Genomic DNA, 23,375 nt, shown 5'->3' with positions numbered 1-23,375 from the left:
GTAGCTCTGGATAGAAGCTCAGGGGCTACAACCAAAAGGCTAGCTTGCCCCGAGTCCTGGCAGTCCCCACATTAGCGTAGCCCTGGATCTTTTCCAGACCTAGTAACACCCGTGGCCAGTGTGTCTAGTTGCCCGCCTCGTGGACTTGGCATTCCCCGCTCTTCACTGTTCTTCGCCCTTGCTTCCGGTGTTAGTGGGAGGTGGGTGGGGTACCCGGTACATGTCGGTGTCCACCGGTTTCCCTCCAAGGTGATGGGGTGATATCTTATGCCTGTGTTGGTGTGTGGGGTGTGTTGACCGTGGAGATAAGCACTAAGCGGTGTCCATTGTTTGCTAAAGTCTTCAAAAGCAACCTGAGGTGATCGGGTTGCCTGGGCACAAAATCCCACACGAGCAAAGAAAGATCGCGGAAAAATTACTGATTCCATTAAAAAATGCCAGCAGAAACCAGCTGACGCTGTAAGACACCAATAAAAACACATTTCCAGCGCGGCCGGAAGCCACCACCGTTCCCATCAGGGGTGAGTGGGTCGTGACAGTCACCGCGAGGCTGCAGGAGTGCTTCTGTCAATACACACAATACGCACACGATTAATACGTCTTGGTTTTGCATGTTTTGGCAATAATAAAAGGTAGAATGGCGGTCCCATTGCGGTGCGACAGGCTGCTGTAGGAATATTGGCCCAGCGCTGTACATGAGAGGGAAAGGGGAGCAGCCCCATTGCTGGTGTCTTGGGGTCTCCTCCCCTTTCTGCCTGCCTGAGGTAAACATCCTCTTTCTTCACTGCATTTCACATTTCCTGTGCCCCGCGGGACTCATGAAGTTGCGCTGGCTGGGTTTGGACACAAAAGTGTTGAAATCGTTCACAAAAAAAATAATAATAAACAATAATAGCGGCAGGCATGTGTGGAAGCGGTGGATTTCGTCAGCTCGGAAAGGACTGAGCTGTCCCGGTGCTTGTGGGGTGGTGGTGGGGGGGGGGATGGGCGGGAGCGGGGCAGGCGGGTGGCGGAGGTGAGTCAGCAGCGCCTCGCGCTCTCTGGGGCGTATAAAGAAGCAGGGCGCTCTCAGGACGACACGCTGACTGCCAAAAGCGAGCCCAAGGCGAGGAGGCCCCAGAGACAGCGCGCCGCACACCTCACCTCGGAGCCAGAAGAGACCTCGCTCGCACCACACAAGATGCTGCTCCAGCTGGCCATGCTGGCCCTTGGCCTCGTGGCCCTCGGCTGCCGGGCTGTCCCCTTGCAGCCCAAGGCGCTGGTGACTTTCCCGGGAGAACTTTCCAGCCCCCTCAGCGAAGAACAGTTGGCAGAGGTGAGTCCGCTGATTCATACGGGACGGGGAGCGCTGGGCGTGTGGGCAGAGGGTGGGTGTGTAGTACCGCAACAGGGGCACTGTGGTGGGCGGCGGGCGCCCAGGCTGTGAGTGATCTGGGCCGTACACAGGTGAGTATTGCAGGGTCAATGGTTGATGTACCCCACGCACAGCTAGGTATCCGAGTGGCATTGCTTTGGCACAGATGGATACTGGGGCCAAATTACCGAAACTTTGCACCAGTGAAAGTGCAAAGTTTGCACGGTATTAACACTAGGGCCCTATTTTTAAAAACGCCGGGACGCATTACAAAACCATTGCACCTCGGCAGGTGCAATTTGGCATATTAAAAGCACCAGGGCAAACATTGCTCTGGTGCAAACAAGTTGCATTTTCACTACGTTTTTGCACCAGGGCAAAGTTTCCCCTGCTGCTAATACGGAATGGTATTTGCACTAGGGCAAACTTTGCCCTGATGCAAAAATGCAGCAAAAATGTATCTTTTTAGCACTAGGGAAATTTTAGCCCTGGTGCTTCTAATATGCCAAACTGCACCTGCCGAGGTGCAATGGTTTTGTAATGCGTCGTGGCGTTTTTAAAAATAGGGCAAACTTTGCCCTAGTGCTAATACCGTGCAAACTTTGCACCGGTGCAGCAAAGTGTCTGTAATCTGGCCCCTGGCACTGCTGCGGGTGCTGTGCGCATATTGTGCGATGTGGGCGCTGTGTGCGCCATGCACGCTTGAATATCAGCGGCACGCATTGGTCTGACAGGAGGGCATCTCACCGCTGTGCTCACGACTGGCCCGCGCAGGCCTGTAACACCCCGATCCCCGTGTAGCGCCCTGTCCTCGCCACGCCCCCTACAGCTCCCTGACTCCCCTTTGCCCTCTCTCCCATAGCATTACCTGGAGCGCTACGGCTACATCTCCAAGAAGGCGAGAAGCGGCAAGCAGGTGTCCCTGAGCAAGGCCCTCCTGCAGATGCAGAAACAACTGGGCCTGAACGAAACGGGCCAGCTGGACCAGAGCACCCTGGAGGCCATGAAGACCCCCCGCTGCGGGGTGCCCGACGTGGGCAACTTCCAGACCTTCGAGGGCGACCTCAAGTGGGACCACAACGACATCACATACCGGTGAGTCGGGGGCACGGGGAGGGTTATCAGGAGAGAGAGCGCGAGTGTGTGTTTGAGAGAGATGGAGGGGAATAGGGGCGCAGAGAGAGAAAACGGACAAGAAGCGTGACAGGGGAAGGAAAGCAAGACACGTTAATCTCACATGAAGGGTATGGGGAGGGCTTGGGAACGAGACGGAGGGGGAAGAGAGAAGGGGCACAGAGAGGCCGATTTGCAAGAGTGGATAGCGAGCGAGGGAAGGGGGAGAAGGAGGCCTGGAAGGAGCAAACAGAGAGAATAGCAGAGGCCGTGGGGATGGAGTGGCAGATAAAGACACAAACTTGGAGAGAAAGCATCCAGAGACCTGGAGCAGCAGCCACTCCGAACATTACATATAGCAATGGATAAAGAGCAAGTTGCCTCTAGGCGCTGGAAGTGGGAACACAAGAAATGGAAACGGGGGGAAGAAAGGTGATGGAAAAGTGAGGTATAAAGTGCAAAGAGGGCATGATGTGGAAAAGAAAAAGAAAGGGAATAAAAACAAGTGATGAGAGAGAGAGAGAGAGACGATTGTTAAGAACGCGAGACTGCACACCAGTAACGCTCCTTTTCTTATGACTGGGGCGGTTTCCTTTCTCGTTCCTCTTTCCACCCCTCAGACCCGTTCTCGGAAAACGAATCTGAGGGGTTGAAAGATCCCCTCCCCTATATTTCTTCCACTCACCCCTTTCCTCCTATTTTCTCTTTCCCCATCTTCTCTTTCGCTGGCCATCTCATTGCCTCCCATCTTCTCCTCTCTCTTGTCTTTCTCATCTCCTTTCCTGCCTTCACCCCTCAAATCCCTGCATCTCCTTTCCCATTGACTCCATTTTCTTCTGAAACCTTTTCTCCTATCCCTCATTGCCGCCCCTTTTCTCTTCCCTGATCTGTGCTCTTTCCTTCTTCTTTCTCGTCTCGCCTCTATTGTTCTTCGTACACCCTTTTCTCTCCAGTATATTCTCTTTTCTGATATGCCTTATCCCCCCCCTTGTGCTTTCACATTTCCAGGTATTTCGCCTCTTCTTTATTTTGAAATCTCCCAATTCAAATGTTTCACCTTCTTCTTTCTCACATTTCATTATTCCTTCTCCTCGCCCTTTCTTTGGTGTATTCCCCGTTTTCCAATTCTTCATATTCCCTAGTCTCAGCTCCTCATCTCCCGTCTGCATTCATTGTCTCATTTCTATTGGTTCTCTTTGTACCTTTGTACATATATTTGCTGTTTCTCTCTAAGGTTTTCTAATGGATCACAATCTGTTCCTCATTCTCAGATTCTGTTGTGCTTTCTCCTCTTCTCCATTTTCCCATTGTACAATGTCTTCCCTTCTCCTCCTCTTTCCTCCTCTGATCAAGCATTGCCCTTTCTCCCTCACCCCCCTTGCCTACCAGGCTGTGCTGTTAGGTGTGCAATCCTTGCGTGCCATGTGGTCATCTCTAGAGGCACTCCTATGCCAAGGCCCTGCCCCATTCGCTGCATTCAATAACTCTTGGGTACCCCTTTTCTGCCTTCCTCAGGGTGCTGAATCACTCCCCAGACCTCGACGCTGATGTCATCGACGACGCCTTTGTTCGCGCCTTTAAGGTCTGGAGTGACGTGTCCCCACTCACCTTCACCCAGATCTACAGTGGTGAAGCGGACATCATGATCCTCTTTGGGTCCGATGGTAAGCAGCCCTCTCACAACATCACCGCGCCTGCCACCTAAGTAGAGTGATCACTGCATGTCTCATTGTCTATATCACAGGTGTTGACATTGACTTCATCAGTAAAGACACTGACATCAGAAATGACAGTATGGGTGATAGTTTCTATAGATGTCAGTGACACAACCAGTGGTGATGAACATGGGACGAATATGAGATTTTTGTTGGCATTTCTAAATTGACATCCATGATTACTCGATATATGGCACAGAGTTCCCCCATGCCGTACATTAGAAGTACATTGAGTCACCAAGCAATTTTGCAACTCAATAGAGGAATGAGGCCAAAGCCTGAGTCCCTTTTATAAGTTCTGGATCTCAGAGATGACTTCAAATGTTCTTTTATGTCCTGAAGGGAGCATTTTAACCATTATAATACATTTATTGCCCTAAATGCATTTTTGCACAAACTGAAGGAAATTTTACACAGGTGTTTAGATATGGATTTCTTTGAGAAAATTACGTCATCTTTTATACACTATAAGATTGATCAAATCTTTTTTATTTGAATTTTGTAGTCATGTTCAATATATTTGTATGTTTTATATTGATGACGTTCTATTTCCAACCTTTGTATTTACTGTATTATTTTATAGTGTTAAAGGTTGTATTTAACCAAATGACACTTAATAAAAATAAATAAAAAATAAAAATGATAATACATGGTTACACCATCATCCCCTTTAACTTTAATGCTTGGCCTCGTGCTTGCTCTGATGTAAAGAGATTGTCCTTTTGTGACATCTAGAGTACATCTAGAATCTTTACTGTTAAAGATAATGCACTAATAAACTTTAATGGGTTGCAAACACATATTTTAAGCAAATTATTAACCCCCCCTTTGAAAATCAGCCCTGTTGTTTAAACTAAGTGGGAGCATGCAGGCATATTCCTATGTAGTGTGCTAACTCACAGCAGTGCACTCAAACATATTAATATAAACATCATCTCATTAGCTGATTGGAATGTGAAAAAAAGAAAGCTAAGAAGGAGGACTTCTGAAAACGAATCATCACCTGATTTTTAAAGTGCAAAGTATAATTCTGCTCAAGGAGCTGCCTTCCACAGTGCGTTTTGGTTCTGGACAGCAGGCATTATGGCGTCACATCCATCTGTAATACCATATTCCAGTTGAGTAGGGATGGCATTTTCTTAGTATGCTGAGCAGTGGTGCCACAACTAGGCTCTAATAAAACAATATTCTGCTTTTTATATAGATATTGCAAGTTTCATTGTATTATAAAGGATAGTAATAGTTGTTTATAAAGTGGTCAGCGATTGTGCTTGCAGTTATGCTGCTCCTTCTAGCTGTATCCCAAAAACTGATGGGTGGAAGGTTTTGAATTAATATGAACAACTGCCACTGCTCTTGGCATCCTTCCACAGCAGTTTTTTTAGCCTGTCTGCGCCAATGCAAAATGGGTCCAGCCATATGCAAATCAGGCAGGTAGTGCCACCAATGGGAGCAGCCCTGCATGAACTGCTAGGCCAGGTCCCCTCTGCAAGGAAACACAATCAACCCCAGACATGTGTTATTCTTGTTGGGCCTTATCAGTGAGGTGCAGCTTGGTTCCCTATGGCTCAGCAAGCAGGGGACCCGTATCTGGGCATACCCTCTCTAACATAGGGAGACAAACTATAACCAAAAACATGATGGGTAGAAGGTTTTGAATGAATCTGAATCACTGGCACTGCTCTGGGCAACCTTCCACACCACTGTTATTTAGCCCGTCTGCACCATTGCAAAAAGGGGTCCAGCCATATGCAAATCAGTCAGGTACTGCCACCAATGGGAGCAGCCCTGCCTGAACAGCTCATCTATAATATTGTGCATTCAGCAGTGATGGTTTGATTAATTTAGGAGTGATCACTGAAACAGCAGCGATCAAACCCTGAAGGTTTTTTTGTTAATTTCATAGATAAATGAAGACATTGTATTGCTGGTGATGCAAGTGAGGAGGCCAGTGATGTCATCAACTGCTGGATTGCTGATGATGGCATTCATTAGGTCACCAAGTATGCTGACTTGTGTCGACAGTAGTGAGTTACTCCACAAAGATAACATTACTGGGCAAGTGGACAAGGATGTCAGCATTACCAATGTTAGTACTGTGGCTAGTCCAACATGCTATGTGTCGGCCCTTGCCCCAGTTAGGGAACAAAACTTCTATTCATTAAGTCAGGCCCCAGAGCGCCAGCGTAACGCCTGACTCAAATATGGGTTATCCAGTGGCTCAATTGTTCCCGGCACTCATCTGTGATACCCATGACAATGTCACCCAGAACACTGGATGTCAAGACTTAAGCAATATTGCAATATCTTATCACATTAATGATGACATGGCTGATATCGTCACCAATGGCGTCATTACTCTTTTACTGTTCTTGATTTTGGTGATTGATGCAATAATGTGGAGGTATAACGTTCAATTAAAATGGTATGTCTCCTGTCGGCGGTCCCATTGGGTTTCACCACCATCCATCAGTCAGCTTTAAGGGGGTGTCTAAAAAATGATGCCTCCTAGTCTAATTATATCAAGTTTGTAATTCTATGATTGATTATATCTGCAACAGGTAGTGATATGATTGGTTATTTGTAACAAGCTTAATACCCAGAGGTTTCTAAGTACAGACCCGGGGATCGAACCTGTGGTGCTTCATATCGTCTTGCTTCCAAGGCAAGCACGTTGCCCCTGAGCTATCCTCCCGAGACAATGATAATGCGCAACCTACACACAAATGTTAATGTAGATTGCCTGCTGTCAGGACTCATTTCTATGGCTGCATTAATAATACCAGATGATATGAATCATATCAGTGAGACCCTATCAACATAGGCCCTGATATTGGTGCTGTGCTATTGTTCTTACTAGCAATTATGAAGATAAAGATACATGTTGGGGGTTGATGATAACATTGACCGCACAAGTGATTCCAATAAATTATTTGATGCATGCTTCGAATTAATTGATCTGTGACATGACACATGCTTTTGATTTCCCTTTCTGCAGACCACGGCGATCCCTACCCCTTCGATGGCAAGGATGGACTCCTGGCCCATGCATACCCACCAGGAGAAGGTGTGCAGGGCGATGCCCATTTTGACGATGATGAGTTCTGGACATTGGGGACAGGAGTAGGTAAGATAACAAAAAATAGGCTGGTCAGATGATGCATAAATAGAGAGTTCAGAGGAGATATTCACACACACAATTGTAGAGCTGTAGAAAATGGCTGAGAAGAGCATTGGCCCGTCAAGAAACACATAACCTTGAGCAGGAAAGGGCTAAGGAACCCTTTAGGAGCGTGAAACAAGTCACACGATGCAAGCACAGGCAACACAATCTTTGGCGAGACAGAGAACCAAATGGAAAACACATACGCTCTAGGGACATCAATATACAACAATAGGGCGACGAGTGATATTTTACAAATATATAGGAAATCACTTGCTGAACATTCAGTCTACTCTGGTCATCATTCTTCACGTGGCGGACGTTGGGAAAAACACAAAGTGTATCCCACAACCATGAATTCCCTTGTGTGTGTTGGGTCTACACGCAGTGTTCCCGTAGCACCACATACATGCTGGTCAGAACCCACGATTTTAGGTCTTTTGTCCTATATTGATGGTACTTAAGTGATATTCAAACATTCACCCCAGGCAAACTCAGTCGTTTTTGAGATCCATGCCAGGTAAAGTTTAATAAACAGTCTATTTTCTGGAGGGTGTTCTACCTTCTGCACATCTATGTAAGATTGACACTGACATGTTGGGGCCATCCCAGTCACTCTCTGACTCTTTATCTGAATGACTTCTTGGTGCACTCACTCACTCAAGCTGCAGCGACGAGGACCCAGTGGATTGACATGTCTCTTCCCTTTTCTTTTGCCCACAGTTGTCAAGACCAGATTTGGCAATGCCAATGGGGCCGTGTGCCAGTTTCCTTTCAAGTTTGATGGGCGCTCTTACTCAAGCTGCACCAGTGAAGGCCGTTCCGATGGGCTGCTCTGGTGTTCCACAACGTCGGACTACGACAAGGACAAGAAGTATGGCTTCTGCCCCAGTGAACGTGAGTACTGCCTCGAAGAGTCTCAGATAGACAAGGCAATGCATGCCGACTGTTAATACACTCTACTTCAGAAGGAAACGCCACCCTAATAGATCCCAAATCAAGACAACACATGGCAGCTGGACTTGGCTGCCCATACGGTAGCAGGGATCACCGAAACCCGCCCCCATACATAATGTTACCATATATATTGTCACCAATGGCTTTTCCCTGCAAATTTATGTATGTGGACCTTATTACCTGATACCAAAATCAGTCGGTCATAAAATTGAAGGCAGAAACGGCTGTTTTTGTTTGGTATTCCGATGTTACATATGTGGGGATGCTGGTAGGGAGCAGGGGTTGGAGGGAGGCATGGGGTGGGGGCATACTGGGACCCCTGCAGTACATTTTATTTTAAAACATTCGAATTTGGGTTGACCAAATGTGCATGACCAAATTGTAGACTATCAAAAGCTAGTCGGTGTAACAACTTAGACTCGCACTTAATTATTCATGGCCCGCCACCAAGTTCTCTTCCTGCGTGCCCTTTTCGGCGCTGCATGGGTGCAGCCTGATGCTCCTTCACCACGAGAGTCAGAGTGTTCCCGGGCAGACGTGTTGTTAGTGGTTGGTTCTGCTAAACGATAGCTCTAGGAGTAGAACCCGTTTGTGAAGCCCCCGGTAAAGGGTATACAGCCTCAAATCACTCCAGTTGGCTGTAAGTTTCCCACTTCGCAAAGAACCCAATTCACAAGACAAAGCATTCAACTCATGACACTTTAGTTCCAACAGTGTTTTCTTTGCATAGTCACCCTACTGCAGGGTGGTTGACCAAGTTGGCCTGTTCTCGTCTATCTTGCACTCACTACATTCCTGCTTCTTTTATCCTCATTAGTCCTCTTCACCTATGGTGGCAACAGTGATGGTGACAAGTGTGTCTTCCCCTTCATATTTGATGGAGAATCCTACGATGCTTGCACGAAGGAGGGCCGTTCTGATGGGTACCGCTGGTGCGCCACCACCGCCAACTTCGACAAAGACAAGAAATATGGATTCTGTCCAAACCGAGGTAATGAGGTTTATATCAATAGAGCAAAGAGGGAGGAGTACCTCTTTAATCCTCACAGCCAGTAATATCATTGTGTGTAGGGTTATGCAAGCAAAGTCGATTGAAAAACACTCACTGATTAAGGTTCATGAAACTGTACCACCTGGAAATTGCAATTTTCCCAAGATCACTAGAGATGTCAGTGGGGACCTAGATTCAAATCCTATGTCCCTTTGATCACATATTCACAGAAAATGTATTGGAATGTTTTTCCCAGAGTACATTTATACCGGAACAGTGCAAATTAACACCCACTAGGACCACATTCCTGGAAATCAGGGTCTCAAGCATTACACTTAAAAGAGGACCCTATGAAGGGACAAAGCCTCTGGTAGTTGCTAGTCTTCCTCCTGCAGACCTTTCCATGGCCAGCATAATCATATCATATTGGTGTAGCGATCTATTTTGCTTTCAGTGACTGCCTGCTGTGCATTTTAAGCGTATTATGGCACGCGTTGTGTAATCCCCATCGTCACCAAAGACCTTCTCGCTTATATCTCTCCAAATCGCAATGTTTGTTTTAGGCATATTATCAACTTAAAAAGACCTTTCAATCTGTTTTAGGAATGGACTTCTTGTAAATCTTGTTTCATGACCAGAGTTAGGTTCATCGAGGTGTTGTTATACATTATTTTTTGAAGGGGTGTCTTTTGTGATTCACAGACGCATCATATACTGACACAGAGGCTCTCCTGCCTCCTGTGGTATCAGCAAATGTAGGCAGCCTACTGTAGCGGCGGGAGCGGAAGCAGGCTGATAGGGCGCAGCTTTCCTCTCATTGGACCATTATCATTCATCTTTTACAATCTGGTTTTAAGAAACCCTTGGGGCCAGTGATAGGCTTAAAATTGCCTTCCAATCAAGCATGATGAGCCAGGGAAGGGGGACATTCAAGATGGCCACCAAAGAGTCTGAGTAGGTCCACAACGGCAGGAGATACCTGAGCCTGTGTCAAATAAATCTGTGAACACTGCCTGATTAATTTATCGTAGGGTTATCTAACCTTTTATAAAACCGTGTGGGGCGTATATGTACGTTATACAACAATGTATACCAATGTCTGTCACACTTCTCTCTTTGTCTCGCACTTTTCCCTCCGCCATCACATGTTCTGAAATCCTCACCCTCTTTCCTGTCTCTTCCTCGCAGATCATGTCTTGCCGCAGCCTGCGGGCAACCCTTTGCTGAACTCCTTTCTCCTTACCTCTTGCTCTGCTTTATGATTAAACATGGATATGTCTTTGGGTTGCAGACACAGCTGTGATTGGTGGTAACTCCCAAGGAGACCCCTGCGTCTTCCCCTTTGTATTCCTGGAAGAGACATATAATTCCTGCACCAGCGATGGCCGTGGGGACCGGAAGCTCTGGTGCGCCACCACCGGCAACTACGATACCGACAAGAAGTGGGGGTTCTGCCCCGATCAAGGTACATGGCTCCTGAAGGTGTTCTTACTTTATCTGTGACCATGTCACCTTTACTAGTCCTACATCCTCTCTCTCATCTCTGTGACCTTGGAGCTCCTTCTGTCTCGTCATATAAGCCCTGAAGCCTCTCCGTCTCTTCTCTGTGACCTTTTTACTCCTGTACCTCACCCTTTCAGCCCTCAATTCTCTCAATCTCATCTGTGTAAACTTAGAACTCCCCCCATCTCCTCACATCTGCCCTGCATTCTGTCGGTCTCATATTTTTGACCTTGGAACACCCTCTGTCTCTTCATTTCAGCCATGATTTCGGTCAGTTTCTCCCCTGTGGCACTTGAAACCTCTCTGTTTCAGTTTATCACCCCTGTCTCTCCTTTCTTTGACCCAATTATCCTCCCATACACTGTGTTGCCTCAGGACCTCCTCCTTTTCATCAAATTCTCATCAAATCTTCTATGTTTCACCTCTGTGACCCCTGCGTCCTCTCTGCCTCTCTCTTGAGAGCAACCCTCTCTCCTGTCCATTCTCTTCTGAGTTACCCCTCAACTATCTCACCTCTTGGATGATTGGGCTGTGTCTTCTAGCTGGTTACCCAGAACTCTCAGTGCATTGCGCTCGTGACGTCCCCTGTGTTTCATCTCTGCCCTCCCTAATCCTCGTGGTCTCTTCTTTGATACCCATGTCTCACCGATAGCATCCCTGAACCGTCTATGTCACATCGCTGGTGCTGCTGACCCATGTCGTATCATTGTCATATCCCCATCACCCCTGCAATGCTACGGTCTCATCTTTGTTACCCTGGAACACTTCCCTTTCAATTTCTTTAAATCCGGAGCTTATCTGCCTCAAATCCCTTCCCAAATACCCCAAAGGTTGGGGGTGTCTACATTTTCCAATCCCATCATCTACACCTTAGCTTGACACCCTGGCATAGTATTATCCTCAAATCCTTGGACCAATTTGCCATCACACTTTGGTAAAATGCTGTCTCCATAATTCTAGGAAGGCCCTGGGAGATTGCTCGCTTTGGAACAGTCTGTTATTGTGCCTTGGCCTAACGGGCTCTGAAAACAACTTAATAATCCACAAACTGTTATGTAATGTTAAAAGGCTGTCATAATGTGCCAAATCACCACCGTAGTGGTCTTGGAGTACGTGGCTGGTCTGGAGGTTGCTGTACTGTGCCCCCTTCTGCAGTATCCAGACCATAGCTTGTCAAGCAGGGTTGTCCAAATCCGGGCCTCGCGGGTCTGGTCCATGCTGGGTTTTCAGGATACCCCTCATGAATATTCAGGAGACAAATTAGCATACAATGATTCTAAATGTATGGCCCTTTCCCCTCATGAATATTAACGTGGGATATCCTGACAACCCGTCAGGATTCTGGCCCTCGAGGCCCAGAGTTGTGCAACTCAGCTAGAGGAAAAGAAGTGGGGAGATAATGAAAGGATGGGAAAGAGGGGTCAGATGCCACAGACATAGGAAGGGGTGAGGTAGAAGGGGGGAAAGGAATGTTTTGAGATGTTTGGGTACCCGTGGATCCGTGAGGTGGACGACAGATCTGGATTGTAAAAGGAAAGGTACATTCTACCATGTCTGGAATTGGACTGTCATTTTCTAAAAGGAATTGGTAGTGAATCTGTGTCCAGGCATCTCACACATCCATCGCCACTAGATGCTTTGAGTGTGCTAGGCACGTTTATACAGTCTAGGCACTAACCGATCCTCTTGCCTGTGGTTTTAGGGTACAGCCTCTTCCTGGTCGCGGCCCATGAGTTTGGACATGCTATCGGCCTGGAGCACAGTGCCGTGCGGGACGCCCTCATGTACCCCATGTACAGCTACATAGAAGACTTCCAGCTGCATCAGGACGACGTCGCCGGAGTGCAATACCTCTATGGTAAGTTTAGTGTGTATGTGTGTGTGTGGTGGGCGGTGGTGGGGGTGTATCGGTTTGTGTGGCACCTGGCCGTCCAAGCAAGGGTGCAAGAGCAGGTACTGGGATGAATTAAGGGGTAAGAAGTGACTGGAAGGTGATGGAGTGTAGTGAAGGATGGTGGAAAGTAAAGTGGGGGGCTTGAGGTGGGGGTGAGAGAGATATGTCTCGGGAGGATAGCCCAGGGGCAACGTGCTTGCCTTGCAAGCAAGGCGACACAGAGCAACACAGATTCAATCCCCGGCTCCGCGCTTAGAAACCTCTGGGTATTAAGCGCGTTATAAATAACCAATCCTATCATATAGAGGGAACGCAGGTGCAGAAAAGAGAGATTTAAAGAATGGAGTAACACGGATAGATTTGCGGTGGTAGATAGAGCAATAATTGGCATGGCACACTTCCATGTATATGCCAAAAAATATATATTTATTGTACTATTTCTATCATTTAATATATATTTCAATATATATGTTTCAAATCCCGAAATGCGTTATAAAACCGAGCATGGCATTTTTCAGGAGACCCAGGGCACCGTTTCTCTTATAATTGGCAAATGAGTAATTCACGTTTTCCTTGCAGAGTGAAGGCAAGGGTTATCATCTTGAAATTGGGGGTAAAACCCAATTTCAATTGTCCCAAGGCTGTGAATTCCTCCGGCGTGCCGCCGCACTGATCTCCTGGAGACCCAGACTCCGCGCAGCCCCTCTCCATTTAATTCCACGCCATGAACGAGCGGAATATCCCTTCAGGTTGCTTTGAGACTCGGCGGGTTGGGGGAGGGGGGAGTGAAGGCCCTCGGCGGCGAAGGAGGGAGGGGACCACGCCTCTTGCGTGCTCTCTTTAGAGAACCATCTCATTTCCACACCTTGCTCATTTGAAACACTCTCCGTTGAAATGTTTGTTTCCATAGAAACCCCTGAGTCATCGTCGGCGCCGAACACAGAATTGACATTCGGGAGGCATGGGCATAGAGAGAGGACCCCAGCACCACAGAGCCCAGTGCAGATCTCTGTAGTATGATGACCCCCCACCCCCACCATCTGCTTAGCCTCAGTTTAACGCCCGAGCCTACCTTTAATCCAAGGGAGGGCACACCTACAACAACGGGACAGGGATTCATACAGGAGGTGAGGTGGGGGGGGGGGGAGCCCTCAACACAAAGTGTGGTGGGTTCCTTGGTATGCTGACCACCTCTCGCCTCCCGCCTAAACCCTCTTTCCCACTCTGACGCAGGGGATACCTACAGGTTAGCTGGTTTCGGAGGTAGGGGGAGGAATGGCACCCAACACCACAAGCAACACTGAGAGCCCTCCGGTGTAAGCCGACATATCCAGAAGCAACAACAGATCCTAGGGTTTTCCATGATGCAGGTTATATTACTGGCATCATTTATGCCCTGCACCATGCCGCTTGCGTGGTCTGCACGCGCTCTGGCAGATTGGAAAGTGGGGGATGGATGGGGTTAGCTGAGAGAGGGAGGGACAATGCAAGACTGCTTTTCTGCTGTGTTGATGCATGCAGTTCGGAGGTACCCAGGTACCGTGTGTGGGTCTGTTCTCAGGTGGACTGTATGCAGAAAGCGGACCATCTAAGCCCTCTTGCTTCAGGCTCATCAGTCGCCAAAGAGAAGCGTTGGGTGCAATTGGATACAGGGTGGGGATGGACAGCGGCACGGTGGAACCAGAGGAGCAGAGTCCATCAGTTTAGATGATGCATTTCAGGGACAGTGGGTTAAAGTAGACATGTCACCCAATCTGCTCATCATGGGATGTGCTTCTCTCCTTAATAGTTCAATCAATTTTTAAAGAGATTCCAGTTGCTTTTAGCAATTTTGGTCTCATGGATTTTTAGCCCTTGATGGAGAGTTCGCTCTGGTAATTTAAAGTAGACGCAGGCTGCATGGGCAAGGTGGAAGGATGAGTTGGGGAGACAGGCTAATGTGGGGTGAATAGACTCGCTAGGACTAGGAACAAATGCGGAGGGATAAATGCAGGACCATAAAGGAGGAAAAGGTAAGAGAAGCAGGAGTCGGAAAGCAGAGAACGGTACAGTACACATTGTCACAAGGGGTTGAACTTGAAAGAGATGCCAGGAACAAACTGGCTTTGCTAGAGATAGATCAGCAGAACATTACACCTGAGACTATCCTCTTCCTAAACGGAAAGGGCGTTGGATGTTGGAGTTGTTTATTTCTGATCTCTTTCAATTTCCTCTTTAGGTTCTGGAACCGGCCCTGATCCATCGCCACCAACAACTACCACCCAGAGTCCTGATGTTAGTGATCCCACAATTCCTACAAAGGCCACCCCTACCACCAGACCCATCACCACTACCACAGACAGCGTGCCCGTGGACCCCACCAGTGATGCCTGCAAAGTGAAGGCGTTTGATGCTATTACTGAGATCCAGGGCCAGCTCCACTTCTTCAAGGATGGGTGAGTACTGAAACGGCCAGCACGTTACGACTGATGAGATGATGAGATGAAAAGCAATGCAGAATATGATGAGGAGAACAATACATCTCTGAGGGATGGGCATCAGAGATTATGAAGGAGTACCTACAGAAATGTACCCCTCTGAAATGGGCCATTTGGGCAGGGAGAATGGTGGGAAAAAGTCACAGGTTGAGTATAAGAGACAAGAATACTGTAGGTTATTCACTAGACCACAAGGATTGGAAAGTAGCAGCTCAGAGGCCAATTGGTCAGAAAATGTCTTGGGCGACTGATGTACAGTCATGATATTTTCTGTGGGAGGATCTGAGAAAAGTTTAGTTTGAAATTAACCTAGAAGCTTCATGGGTAAGATGTCTCACACCATCTTCTGAATAATGGCACATTAGTGAAACATTTATGACAACATGCTCTGAACAAATTTGTGAGTGGTATACCAGGATCTTCTTCGATTGTCGTAGGGTCTCTGGGTTCTCCTAATTTGTTCTCGTAAACTCCATAAATCGGATGCTGCACATGAACGTTCTGGTTTAATGTTGGATAAAAATCACTGGAACCAGTGTTCTAGGACAAGCGTTTAGTGGAATAATTTGGCACTTGCTACTAGAAGGATGCACTGACACCTTCTGGTGCAATCATGTGAATGGAGGGTAGCACAAGGGCAACGTGCTGGTCTCGGAAGCAAGAACACACAGAGACCCAGAGGTTTGAATCCCGGATCCGCGCTTAGTATACGAACTCAGGTATTAAGCGCATTATAAAAACCAATAATATAAAAATAAATAAATGCAAGGAAGTGTGAGGTGGAATAGTCTAGGGGAAGATGATGGAGGAATGACCTTGGGAGTGATATTGGTGGACAGGTTTGGGAGAAGGTGCTAGTGGAGCAGTGTGGGAGAAGATGCTGGTGGAACCATCTGGGAGGATATGTTTTTCAAAGGCCTGGGAGATGATGCAAGTAGGATTTCCGGGAGTAGTTGCTGGTGGAATAGTCTGCGAGTGGACACTGATGAAACTATCTGGGAGTAGGTTCTGGTGGAATGGTCTGGGAGATAATGGTGCTGGAATAATTTGGGAGTAAATGCTAATGGAATAATGTGGACCAGGGAAAAGATGATGGAGTGATCCTGGACATTATGATTTTTGAATGGCTCAAGAAAGATCCTGGTGAAATGTTCTTTAAGAAGATGCTGCTAGAATCATCTGGGAGATGTTGCTGGTGGAATAGCTTGGGAGGAGATGCTGATGGAAAGTTTATTCTGATGGAATAGAGTGGGAGATTATGGTTCTGGAATAATTTGGGTGTAAATGCGGATTGAATAGTTTGGAACAGGGAAAAGATGCTGGAGTGATCCTGGAAATTATGATTTTGGAATGGCTCAAGAAAGAGCCTAGTGAAATGTTCTTTTACAAGATACTGCTAGAATAATTTGGGAGTAGTTACTGGTTGAATAGGTTAGGAAGGAATGCAGACGGAACGTTTATTCTGATGGAATGCTATGGGAGTTAATTGTGGTGGAATGGTCTGGGAAATAATGGGCCTGATTCATGCAAGTGTTTTATAATGGTGCAATCCCATAGGAAAACGTTCCATGAATCAGGCCCAATGTTGGTATTGTTTTCAAAAAGATGCTGGTCTAACCATCTGGAGACACTCTGCTGGTGAGGTTTGGGCATGCTCCATTCGAAACATCTGGGTAAGCATTCGAGTAAAAAATATTGTCAAGGGTTAAGTGAAACGGGTTAGGAAAGGATTCTGGTGGGAAAGCCTTGAAGATGATACTATTGGTATAGTCTGGCAGAAGCTGACAGTGGAATGCGCTGGGAGAAAATTGACATGTCAGTGCTTTATAAGTTTCTTTTAGAATGACCTGGTCAAAGCTATTTTTGGGATAGTATAAGAAATGTTTCTGGTGGAAGGGTCAGGAGAAATGGGTTGTGTAATTTTGTGGGAAATGCTGATACTCTAATGGTCTGAGGGCTAGAATCGAAAGGCCTGGAGCAGACTCTGGGCTAGAATCGAAAGGTCTGGGGGAGCCCTCTGGTGGCAGCCAAATGAGAGGCGGTGGCTGCACCGCCCTCAAAAGCTACTGATGGGATAGTTGAATGCCATCCATTTTGAGATTGACTTGGGTTAATGTTCTGTTTGCCTCCTTCTGTAGACAATATTGGAAAGCATCATCAGCTCGGCCAGGGGCCATTAAGGGTCCGGTGCAGATCACAGACACCTGGCCTGCGCTCCCTGCTGTCATCGACTCTGCATTTGAAGACCTGGTGACAAAGAAAATCTTCTTCTTTTCTGGTGAGCCAACCAATGAAGTCCATTCTTCCTGTAGCCCTTCCTGCTCTAACTGCCCCACGTGGACCTCCTCTGGCACTACTGAGTACTTGAGAGGGCAAGGATTTAGTAAAATAGACCTAATCATTTTCAGCCAATTCGGAGCTATCTAGCACTTTCCAAATTGCAGGCCTCAAAATGCATGATATTAAATCCAAGATTATTGGTTTTCTGGTTCCACCCTTTGGGTAAAAGGCCCTAAAACAATGTATTTCTAATGGCAGAGAAATGTTTCGCACATCATTCAGGCACATCCTCAGGGCTATTTTCTTGTAGTCCGATCAGTTCAATTACCAGTATGGCAACTGGGAGGGCCTTGCAGGCATCATCTTTGATGCTTTCACGTTCCTGGAGTCTTCACTGCTCCTGTGGGTGCTTCTCCGCAAGTCTCACGTTCTGCGGGCTCTGGTTACAGGTCGCCGATTCTGGGTATACACCGGCACCACCGTTCTGGGACCCCGTGGACTTGAGAAGATGGGGATTGGAAAAGACGTTGAGAAGATTGTGGGCTCTCTGCAGCGTGGACGCGGCAAGGTGCTGCTCTTCAATGGAGATAAGTACTGGAGGTAAGAGCTGGCAAGCCCGCTTCTGAGTGCCCAGTGTGGGAGGCGTGGTCTGCTGGGAGAGGGTGGGGGTCTCTAACCATAGATGCACCACACATGCACTGACTGCACACATGCACCTTCTGTGGCAGGTGTACCATGAAAGACTGAGCCAACTTGCCGGTGGGATCAAGCACCTGTAGGAGAACATCACACACACATGCACACACACGCATTCCATGCCCAGTCACTAATATGAGGGATTAGGAGTCACGCGGAGGCGCAGATTTTTCAAATAAAAGAATGCAGCTCGTACACCAAGAGAGAGGCAAAGGAAAGGCCACACGTAATTAGAGACGTGAGTCAGATGCGATTGGGGAGAAAGGTTTAGAGAGTGACGGGGAGTGGGAATCGGTCTTACATGCAGGCCTGGCTCTTTTATACAGGGCACGTCTTCTGCCTTGTTTGATTTCATTAAGATTTCGCATGGAGCGCGAACAATAACACTGAAGTCCGCGAAGCAGTACATCGGCATGAAAATACTTGTACATGTTCATGACTCACGGTGAATGTGGGATGGGGGAGGGGGGCTACTGAGCAGAATGCTCACTGCTCCATCACTCACTTCAGTGTTGGTGTGAGTGCTTAACTAATTGGTACAGAGCACCGAGGGTGCAATGGGAGGCATCTGCTGCACTGGAGGAGGTTTGGGGGCCGCGGGGGGCGGGGAGAGACTGACACCAGAGCACTCAGAAGGGACTGGGTTTGGGGGACTTAGATTATATGCACACACGCACCCCGGTTTATGAGACATGATGAGAGGGGTCTGTTCGGCAGCCTGCAGGGCACTCGACGTGCCTACAGATTGCATTTGTGTGGGGGGGAGGGGGAGGGGCTCCGTCTGTGTTGGAACTGGGATGTGGATGGGAGGTCTCCCTCCTCTTGATGCGGGCCCCCTAGATACCCAGGGAGGCGGGGTCTGCTAGACAGGAAGCAGAGGCCGGTCAGCGGGCTGTGATGGATGGAGATGAGTGAGGGTTGCCTGGGGCGGGTCCGCTGCGCAGGAGCCTTTCTGAAGGGATGCGTTCTTCTTTGCAGGCTGGATGTTAAGGCCCAGGTTGTGGATAAAGGCTACCCCAGGGACACCGAGGACGCCTTTGCTGGAGTTCCCATTAATGCGCACGATGTCTTTCTGTACCAAGGTAAGATGTACGCCCTGCTGCTCCCTCGTCTTCCTACCCGGACACCCTCGCCCTATCAAACCCCTCTATTTTAAACTCGCACCCCATTGCTCTTCTCCCTCGTGCTCCCGCTCTTCTCCTTGATGCCCCATTGCTCTTCTCACCCACTCCCCTGGCTCTTCTCACCCACACCCCTTGCTCTTCTCCCTCACACCCCTTTGTTCGTGTCCCTCACAGCTCTTGCTTTTCTCCCTCACGCCCTTTGTTTTTCTCCTTCACGCGCCTTGCTCTTCTCCCTCACACCCCTTGATCTTCCCTCTCCTCGCCGCCCCGCAGTCTGGCATCTGTTGCTTTGACTTCTTGATCATTACTGCTTATGCACTCTCTTCCCTAATTCTTTTCTCTTTTCCTTCTCGCTCCCGTTCTCTTTCCTCTTCCTTTCCTCACACCACCCCATTAGCCCATTCCCCCCTCACTCATTCCCCCCTCACTCATTCCACCTCTCACTTCTCTCCATCTTTTAATCGTTGTCTCCATTCTTCTGGTAGGTACTTACCAGCCCGCCCACTGTCCCACATTCCATTCGGCCCCCTATCCCTGTCTCTCCAACCTCTCCAGATACCACCCCTATTGGCCCTCTAGCCAAAGCCCTTCCCCATTGCATTCTCCTCCCTTTGTCGGGTCCTTGCTTCTATTGCTTCCCTTCCTTTTAGACTCCCTCCAGTATCCCCCACCGTTACCTATCTCAGACCTCCTCCCATTGTCCCCGATGCACTCACTACCCTCCCAGTGTCGCAGCATGCTCCTTCTCCTGTCGCTGACTTCTAACTTTCGCCGCCCCTTGCGCTGCCTCCATGACACTCGCTCCCCCTTCGGCTTCTCAGTCCCCTTACAGCAGGCCTGTCCCACTCACACAGTCTCCTCTTTTCCTTATTCCAGACAAGTTCCACTTCTGCAAGGACCAGTTCTACTGGCGCATGACGTCCCGCAGACAAGTGGATCAGGTGGGCTACGTGAAATACGACATCCTGACGTGCCCTGACAATTAGAGGACTTCATCGGAATGCACATGGACCAGAAGCTTGCTCCTCACCCCCGCCTCTGGATGCTCCACCTCATGTAGAGCGCTCAGGACTCCAATGTTCTGTGCCAAGCGATGACCCTCTAGCGGTGATCCGACCGCCCCACATCCTCCAGAGACTTTCTTCATTGGTGGATGAGTTGGAGTACCACCGCGCCTTCCTGTCACAGGCTACCGCAAGAGGGACGCCCAGGAGTCATATTCTGCCAAGAGTAACCCGGCCCTCCACCCAAGGGGGCTTGCAGGATAATACCCTCCGCTCCATACCATTTGAACACAGTCACACATTACAATCTCTCACTCAAAAGAATGGGGAGGATACCAATATGTACCCCGCAGTTCATGGTGTTGGAACGTAGCATAGGACCCTGCACCCAAGGGAACTGATAACACAAAGATATGCCCCGCGCTTTAGATACGTAGAATGGGGCCTCCAGTAGATATCAGACATAACCCTTACTTGCTATCATTTGTATGGAAAGACAACGTAACACCCATCACCTCAGGGCGTATGCAGGACACACATACATGCCATGGATCATGCCATCAAGCTTGAGCCTCCTATTAACATCCTGCATTGGCTGGATACAGCGATAGCCGATGCCCCATTTAACCCTTTCGTTGCCATGATGAATTTCCATCGGAAAGCATTAAAGTCCTGAAAGTCAAAGGGTTCGATTTGGAGATGCGCCATTAATGGCTGGGCGAAGGGGCAAAGGTCCTGTCTAGTCCACAGCCTCCAAGACCATTTGGGAAGCTCAGCAAGTGGCAAGAGAGGGAAGGGGGTACGGGGGTCTCCTCGTCCTCGCTCTTTCCGCAGAGCCCACACTTCTGTGCTTGCAGTTTAGGGACATCTTTCAAAGCGGCACTGCCCCCCCCCCCTATTTAGCACCGTTTAAATGTGGGGTCCCGGAGTAGAGTACCCTCTCGCCTCAGTGCTCTGCTGTCTTCCCTTATGCCTTATGCCCCAACACGTTTAGAACATGCTACCATTGTGCCGCCACCCCCACACATAGGTATTAATCCTTCATAAGGAGTTCTTTTGTTATTATTTAGAAATGTAAATGTGTTGTTCTTCATGTTGTAACTTATAGCTTTGGAGCCGCTTGCCTGGCGCAAGCGCCATGAGATTTGAATTCTAAATTAATCTGCCCTTTTGTGAGAAGAGAAGCTGTTTTTGATGAATGACTGAGCAGTTTGTACAGTTAGGATGTGTGTGTTTTCAGGGTTCTACCTATTTAATGTATGTGAAGTGCTTACTCTCCGCTCGGGTAGTGGTAAAACGTTTTATTTAATCAATTTCTAATAAATGTAGTTCTTGAACATGTCATTGTGTCTATTTCTGTAGTTCTTTTGAAGTTATTAGGGCAATAATGGTAAGGGGTTCATACGGCAAATACATCCCATACGTGCGAGCGTGTGCGCGCATGCGTGTGCCCAATTAGGGCGAGAGCTTCTTATGCTCTGTCTTTATGCCCCTTAAGGTTTCAGGATGAATGCTTCCTGTACTCTGGGTTCGTGTACATGGGCTACAAGACGAAGGCTTTGTTCATATGCAATGTGTACTTATTTGATCCCCTGGGCACCTATATCAAAAGTTCTTATGCTCCGGGCCTCCCCATAAATCTCCTGGGGAAGGCTTCCTCCGATGAGTGCGGCCCCTATAGCCCAAAGGCAGTGCTGTAAATGGACAAAATGTACTCCGGGAACCCTCTCCTTCTGGGGGGGGGGGGCGGCAGGGACGTCATTTCACCAAACTGCCAGGGGTAGCATAAGTGACATCACATGACCCTTGACCTCTGATGACATCACAGGAAGTGATGTAATTTAACCCCACACAAAAGTGACATCACTGGAAACAATGAAACACGAGCTTTCACACCTTGACAAAACAGGAAGTGGCATCACATAGCATTGTTCCCAAGTACACTACGACAAATATGGTTAGGATATCACTAATGTGATATACATTTCATACATGAATGGACCACCATATCAGTGTGTATAGGCCCATATTACCAGCATCCTTTGAATGCAAGCAGACATCCAAACCACATGATAATGATGTGTTATTATATAGCACTTAGGTTTAGGGGCTTTATTTAGGGTATCCTGTCGTTTTAACGAATGGCAAACTTTCGAATTTTTTTGGTCGAAATGCCATTCTTTCGAATGACAATTTCTTTGAAAAAAATTCGAAAGTGCCGTCGACATGGTCTAGGGTTAGGGTTGGGGCTTGGGTTAGGGTTGGGGTGGCTGGGGGGGAACCCAACCCAATATACACTAAAACCTTGAAAACGTTACATGGAGCTGTCCAGTGCTGAAATTACAGCAGTGGACAGCTCCATGTAACGTTTCAAAGTTAAAAAACAGCATTGAAATGCCAATATCCACAAAACACTTTCATACGTTACACGGAGCTGTCCAGTGCTGAAATTACATCACTGGACAGCTCCATCTAACGTTTCAAAGTTACAAAAAAAAAAACATTGAAATGCTACTTTTCACATGTAAAAGTGCATTTCAATTGAAACCAGTCCATGACTATTGTGGACGGATTGGTTTAGAAAGAAATGCACTTTGCATGTTAAAGATAGCTTGTCACAGCTTTTGTTTTCGAAAACTTTTTTTTCCAAATGATCACTATAAACCTTATTTAGAACAAATATACATACAATATCACCCAACCTATGTTGGTACACATTTATCGACCTCAGAAGGAAAAAGGCTGAACTAGCTTTGTTGGGGTTCGAACCTGCAACCTGTAGATCACACACACAAATCGCAGCAGTGAGCAATCAATCCACTGAGCTATCTTACTGGCTATAGTAACATGAGCAATTACATGTCTGAATGTTCTCAAAGTCAAATAGCTAATTACACTGTGTAGTGGACACCATTAAACTGGTAACTGAGATTTAACAGCAGGCCAGTTTTTCTGCAGGTCTGGTGCAAAGTTGGCCGCATGTCAAGCCTGCATAGGTCTACTTTTCAGGCTTCAGAGGATGGCAAAATAAGGAAAGCAGCAAACTCACATGACATTCCATACTCTGGGCAAAGAAACATCCTTAACAGCATGCCAGGGAGATG

General features: G+C 47.7%; 1 protein-coding gene across 1 annotated transcript; it reads left to right on the top strand.

Annotated features, from left to right (window-relative positions):
• The first annotated feature begins 1,059 nt into the window (after positions 1-1,059).
• Positions 1,060-21,615, top strand: MMP9 (matrix metallopeptidase 9). The gene is made up of 13 exons (XM_069651370.1): positions 1,060-1,315; positions 2,217-2,449; positions 3,983-4,131; positions 7,181-7,309; positions 8,069-8,242; positions 9,120-9,293; positions 10,585-10,758; positions 12,499-12,654; positions 14,909-15,125; positions 17,306-17,445; positions 17,897-18,047; positions 19,122-19,225; positions 20,144-21,615. Exons 1-13 carry the CDS (start codon positions 1,181-1,183, stop codon positions 20,251-20,253), a joined length of 2,046 nt encoding a protein of 681 aa, XP_069507471.1. The 5' UTR covers positions 1,060-1,180; the 3' UTR covers positions 20,254-21,615.
• Positions 21,616-23,375: the final 1,760 nt, after the last annotated feature.

This window comes from Ambystoma mexicanum, chromosome 3p (assembly GCF_040938575.1).
Source record: "Ambystoma mexicanum isolate Mex_15411 chromosome 3p, UKY_AmexF1_1, whole genome shotgun sequence".
Classification (NCBI taxonomy): Eukaryota; Metazoa; Chordata; class Amphibia; order Caudata; family Ambystomatidae; genus Ambystoma; species Ambystoma mexicanum.
Note: the sequence above shows the minus strand (reverse complement) of the source record. Positions and strands in the feature narration are given on the sequence as shown.